General features: G+C 43.8%; 1 protein-coding gene and 1 long non-coding RNA gene across 2 annotated transcripts in view; one reads left to right on the top strand and one right to left on the bottom strand.

The window, feature by feature from the left end:
• Positions 1 to 887, bottom strand: part of GORASP2 (golgi reassembly stacking protein 2) — a 47,336-nt gene extending 46,449 nt beyond the window's left edge. The window contains exon 1 of the mRNA XM_069080154.1: positions 672 to 887. Coding sequence (XP_068936255.1) covers positions 672 to 734 — 63 coding nt within the window. The 5' untranslated portion in view covers positions 735 to 887. The remainder of the gene's footprint in view (positions 1 to 671) is intronic.
• The window catches only part of LOC138155102 (uncharacterized), a 16,452-nt gene continuing 11,199 nt past the window's right edge, over positions 865 to 6,117 (top strand). Inside the window, exon 1 of the long non-coding RNA XR_011166761.1 lies at positions 865 to 984. This is a non-coding gene — a long non-coding RNA (uncharacterized lncRNA). The remainder of the gene's footprint in view (positions 985 to 6,117) is intronic.

Genomic DNA, 6,117 nt, shown 5'->3' with positions numbered 1-6,117 from the left:
GGGGTACAGCATGTTATGAAAGCCTTTAAAAAAAAAGCAAACTAACATTCGGGAATAGAATTGAAAAGAATCACGGGATAGAGAAGTCTATGGGTTGAAGGTGCACGTTCACCAGGTGCGCCTATTCCATGCCCTCTTACTTTCTTTTAGCATCCTGCGATGCCAGAGTGAGCAGACACCGGCCCTTCTTTCCTCGGGGACAGGAGGTGACAGCCCAACCGAATCTAGCCTGCCCGGGGTGTGTGGGACTCGAGTGTATTACTCGAAAGGCTCCAACGCCGGCGCCACCACGGTCCCCTGCAGAGTGCTCTGCACTCTTCTGGGCCCGCACGCCAGTCCAGTAAACCAGAGGAGCCGGGAAGATACAGGCTCTGGCCAAGAGCAGGGAGAAGCTCCGGGCGGCGGGCGGCCCCCGCCCCCGGCGCCCCGGGGGGTGCACAGGGCTGCCTCCTCGCTCCAGCCTCGACCCTGGACTCAGGAGACAGGGAGGCGGCTCTTCTCCGAGAAGCCGGGCAGGGGGCCGCCGCCGCCTCCGCCTCCTCCTCGAACCCAGGGTCTCCCAGGAGGGGTGGGTGTGTCTGCGCTCCCTCCCCGCTCTGCACATTCCGACACGACCCCGACCCAGACCCGGACCCGCACGCGTCGCTCAGGTCCTTGGGCCGCAGCCTTACCCGCAGAACGTGGTAGCCTTCGGTGCCTCCGCCGGGGATCTCGACGCTCTGCGAAGAGCCCATGGCGGTGGCAGGCACAGGACGAGGGTCAGCCGCACCTTCTCCGCGCAGCTCCCCGCCTCCCGGGCCCGCGCAAGGCCTGGGCCTCACTTAGGACGTGGCACTCGCTGGCTCCGGAGGCCGGCGCCGCACTGCCTGACGGGAAATCACTGCGGTGGTGGTAGTAGTGGTGGTGGTAGCGGCAGCGCCCGAGACAGCGCCACCTCCCGGGCTCCGGAGGGAAGGAGGAAGTGGAAATGGGGAGGAGGAAGAGGTGTGTATTTGAGGAAACCGGGAAGCGAAGCTGCGGTGATGTGGAAGGTGACGAGCTTAGAACGCTGTTCTCCTCGCGAGATCCCAGAGCCACAGTTTATTTCCCAAAGAGGATTCCTACGGCGGCCCCGATAGGACAAGATTAGCTAGTAGAGTTCTCGCCTCAACCAAAGTTTTTTTTTTTTTTTGCATTGTAGCACCCCCTAGTGGCTTGAGTCAGAGAAAAAGATGCCCCCTTCATCCCTTTAAACCCCTAGATTTCTTGGCTTTAAAGCTCTGCCCTTCAGTTAACTACTTGGGTGGGCCCTCTCGTAGGGAATACTGCCTCTGCACATTTCTGACCTTGGAGTTTGTTCCCTTTATGGAGGCTTTGGGGAATAGCAAATTATCCTCCCCTCTTCTTTCTCCCCTCATAGCGTGTGTTGCGGGGTGGGAGGTGGGGAGGTGCGGGGTGGCCGCACCAGCAGAGACTCCGCCTCTTCTCTGGGGCTTGGTCAGCGTTGGTCAAAAAGTCTTCCTATCCATTGGCTCTCCCAGCTGTCAAAGAAGGATCCTTGGTGGACCGTGTTCCTACCACCTTGGGAGGCGAGAGGCCTTGTAATTTATATGCGTTCCACTCCTTTATCTGGTCAGGCTTTATTCCAGCTTCCCCCCTTCCCAAAGTCCCTCCTTCTGCTCCCCCAAACCAAAATACTGAAAGGGAGGCCTGAGTGGCAAAGGTTGATTTTTTAATGCCTTTCTTGCTTGGGGAATTTCTCTAGTTCCGGGGTGACTAACCCACTTTCCGACGTTGACCCCTTTCTCAGTCTAGTGAAACCTATGATTTAGTTCTTCCCAAAAAGTTTTTTTCTTTTAAAAAAAATTACTTTTAACATTAAAAAAAAATTGAGTACCAAGTTCTCTCCCTTTTCAAGTCCTTCTCCCACCCACTGAGAAGGTAAGCAATATGATATCAATTATACATGTGAAATCATGCAAAACATTTTCCCATATTAGCCATATTGCAAAAAGCAAGAAAATTAAAGTGAAAAAATTAGAATAATGTTTTTAATTGCATAAAATAAAATACATAGGATTACAAAGAAAATAAGTTTTATTGAAATACAATCAAAATATCTTTTTTTTAAGTTTATGGACCTCAGGTCAGGAACCACTGTTCTACCTATTTAATGAACCAAGTTTACTGAACCAAGATTCCATTAAGCAGATTGCATTGTACCTTGTGATCTAAGATCACAGATCAGGTGACCTGTGACTGCTGCAGGTCTGTGTTCTGCCCTCTTCTAGTCCATTTTTAACATAACAATTTGGTATTGTACATTTTTAATGACAACATATCACTCATGTTCTCATTAAGAGCAACTTTTGTTGTTATTTTACAACTGGGTGAGATAGGTGGCAGATATGGTTGGATTTTAATATGTTTTCTTTGTTTTGCACTCAGTTAAGTCTTTGCCAGATGGAAAAAAAAAATGGAAATTGCAGGAATCACTGCTTTAAACTGTGGGAGCCAGTTCAATTTTCCCAGCTTATTTGGGGGGGGGGGAGGCAGAAAGGAAGGACAGAAAGAACATTTCAAAGATAGTCGAAAAGTCATTGTGAGAGAATGCAGTATCCTGTAGCTCAATATATCACAACTTGGTACAATGGAAAAACAATGACTCTGGAATTGGAGATCTTGGATTCAAATCCTGTCTTTGACAATACCTATGTGACCTTGGGTAAATCATTACCTCCCTAGGCTTCATTTTCCTCATCTGCAAAATGAATTAGTTGGCATATAAGGTCCTTTCCAGTATAATTTTGAATTGTTGGAGGTTTGCTGTTACATCAACACAGCGGAGGCGATTGCCCAGAAAAATTGCAATTGAGGATGGAATCTGCCATAGGAAATTTGATACTTTTGCAACAATATAGAAAAATAGGCTTAGTAGAATATTTTTATAGATTGAAAAATCAAACTAGTATTTCCTGAAATGGTAAACATTCAAGGGATAAGCAAGACTTTACATGTTTCTAACTTTGCCTTTCTGCAAAATTAGTCTAATCTTTCTTATACATGACAGTTCTTGAAAGACTTCAAGTCCAGTCAACATGCATTTACTCAGTGCCTACTCAGTGTCAGGCACTTTGCTAAATACTGAGGCTACAAAGAAAGTCAAAAGCAGTCTCTGCCCTCAGGGAGCTCACAGTCTAATGGCTGGAGACAATATGCAAACAACTATGTGCAAATAAGATATATACTGGGCAGATTGGAGATAATCTTGGAGGGAAGATACTAACATTAAAGATTGCTGGGAAGCCTTTCTGTAGAGCAATCTGGAATTATGCCCAAAGGGCTATAAATACTTTCATACACTTTGATCCAGCAATACCACTCCTAGGGTTATATCCCAAAGAGATCATGGAAGTGGGAAAAAGACCCATATATACAAAAAATGTTTATAGCAGCTCTTTTTGTGGTGGCAAAGAATTGGAAATTAAGGGGGTGTCCATCAATTGGGGAATGGCTGAACAAGTTGTGGTATATGCATGTTATGGAATACTATTGTGCTATAAGAAACGAGGAGCAGACGGTCTTCATATTTACCTGGAGAGGCTTATACGAACTGATGCTGAGTGAGAAGAGTAGAACCAGGAGAAATTTGTACACAATTACAAACACAATGTATGTGTGATGACCAGCTTTGATAGACTGGACTCCTCTCAGCAATGCAGTGATATAAGTCAATCCCAAAAGACTCATGATGGAGAGAAATATGTGCATCCAGAGAAAGAACTAGAAAGAACTGAGTTTATATCCAGGTGGAAGCAAAATACCTGATCTTTTTCCTTCTCTATTTGGTTTTATGTCCTCTTTACCATTTTTCATTCCATCTGATACAATCCATCTTTATAACCTGACTAATGTATAATGGGAAAGTATTTACAGATCCTGTACTTGACTATATGCTGCCATGGTGGAGAGGGGGACAAAATGTGATACTCAAGGAATTGTGGAATTGAATCCTGTAAACTAAAAGGAAACAAACAATTTAATTAAAAAAGAAAGAAAGAAAGAAAAGTAAAAAGAAGAAAAAGATTGCTGGGAAAGGTTTCTTGCAGATGGGATTTTTGAGACCTTAAGGAAGCCAGGAAAGCCAGAAGGCAGAGATGGTGAGGGAGAGTTCCAGACATGGAAGACCATCAGTGAAAATAAAGTCAGAAAAAAGATTGTCATGTAGGAGGGACAGCAAAAAGACCTGAGTCACTGGATCTAAGACTACATGGAGGGGAGTAAAGTATAAGAAAACTGGAGTTCTCTGTTGGAAGACAAATATCACATTCCTTGTAAGTCTTCTCTTATGCAGGATAAACATCCCCAATTTTTTTTAACCAACAGTTTTATTGCACATATTCTTGAGGGTTTTTAGCATTCTGTTTACCCTTCTCCAGAACTCTCCAGTTCTCTCTAGAATGTGGTGGTGCCCAGAACTCAAGATAATACTCTGGATTTAGTGTGACCAAGGCAAAGTACAACATAACTGTCACCTACCTTCCCTCATGAAGAATTAGATCACATTAGGTTTTTGGCTGCCATATCATGCTGCTGACTCAACTGTTGATTTCGTTGTCATGGAATCTCAGGATTTTGGAGCTGAAGGGGACCTCAAAGGCCATCTCATCAACCCATTCTTGAGTAAGACTTTCCTCTATCTACAACTTTTCCCCTGACTGGTAGTCATCTAGCAGTTTCTTGAAAGGCTCCAGTGAGAAGAAATCAACTGGAGTAATTCTAATTTCTGGGAAATTCTTCCTTGAACCAGGCCCAGATTTTCCTCATTACAATTTCTTTTTTTTTTCTTTTTTTTGGGGGGGGGGGAGGCAGGGCAATTGGGGTTAAGTGACTTGCCCAAGGTCATGCAGCTAGTATATGTGTCAAGTGTCTGAGGCTAGATTTGAACTCAGGTCCTCCTGACTCCAGGACCAGTGCTCTATTCACTGTGCTACCTAGTTGCCCCTCATTGCAATTTCTACCCATTGCTTATGGTTTTGTTTTCTGGGGCCAAACTGAACTAGTCTTTTCCTCTTCAGAATCACAGACTTTCAAATTCTTGAACAAAGCTGTGGTGTCCCCAATACATTTCATCTTCTCCATGCTAAACACCTCCATGTGCTTCAGCTGTATTCACATAGAATGGCCTCAAGGCTCTTGATGATCTTGGTTACCTTCTTTTGGATGTTCTTCAGCTTATCAATATCCTTTCTAAATGTCCTTTTATCATTCTAACTTATATATCAATTATTTGTATACATATCACTTCTTTTTACTCAGCTGTAACTTCTTTGAGGGCAAGGAATTTTGTCATTTTCATCTTTGTATTACTACTTAGCACCTAGCATGGTACTAGTCATATGGTAAGGGTTTTATATGGTTGTTTACTTAGTTACTTATCTGTTGACTAAATTAATTAATATATAATACCCCTTCTCCTATTAGTAAGCAGTATCTTTTTCCACTATCAAAAGAGGGCCTGTTTGGTAAGATTTTCTCTTTTGCCACATCCTATATGAGACTTTTCCTGATCCCCAGTTCCCCATTCCTGTGAACTTATATTTATTTTGCAAATGCCTATTTTGTATATTCCTGAATGTGTAGATATTGCCTCCTCCCCTAAAAGGATGTATGAATTTTGAAGGCAGGCATTGTTTTATTTTTGTCTTTGTATCTTCAATGCATTAGGCAGTACTGGTACATAGTAAACTATTAAACCTTTTTTTAATTTCTTGATTAATGTATAATACTTTCCCCCTATTAGTCACACTATCTTTTCACTGTCAAGGGGATACCTTCTTACAAGGCTCTTTCTTTATTTTGACTTCATATGACTTCACATTACTGTGTTATGTCAGCAGTTATAGTGGTAAGAGAAGTAATTGCTTGGTATTCACTGAGCCAGAACAGGATCTGTGAAGTTACTCAAGGCTTCTGAGTTGACCGCTGTCCCAAAGCATGAAGTGATTGGGGAGCTCAAGCTTCAGGATTGTGCCAGTGAAGACACAGCAGAGCCTGAGGAGCTTGGAAGGGTGAAGTTCCATCAGGCTCGCTCTCTCGCTCTCTCTCTCTCTCTCTCTCTCTCTCTCTCTCTCTCTC

Source organism: Petaurus breviceps, unplaced genomic scaffold, assembly GCF_028583685.1.
Source record: "Petaurus breviceps papuanus isolate PSGF00001 unplaced genomic scaffold, PetGlider_PUasm1.0 91133, whole genome shotgun sequence".
Classification (NCBI taxonomy): domain Eukaryota; kingdom Metazoa; phylum Chordata; class Mammalia; order Diprotodontia; family Petauridae; genus Petaurus; species Petaurus breviceps.
The sequence above is the reverse complement of the archived record's forward strand: the minus strand, read 5'-3'. Positions and strand labels throughout refer to the sequence as shown.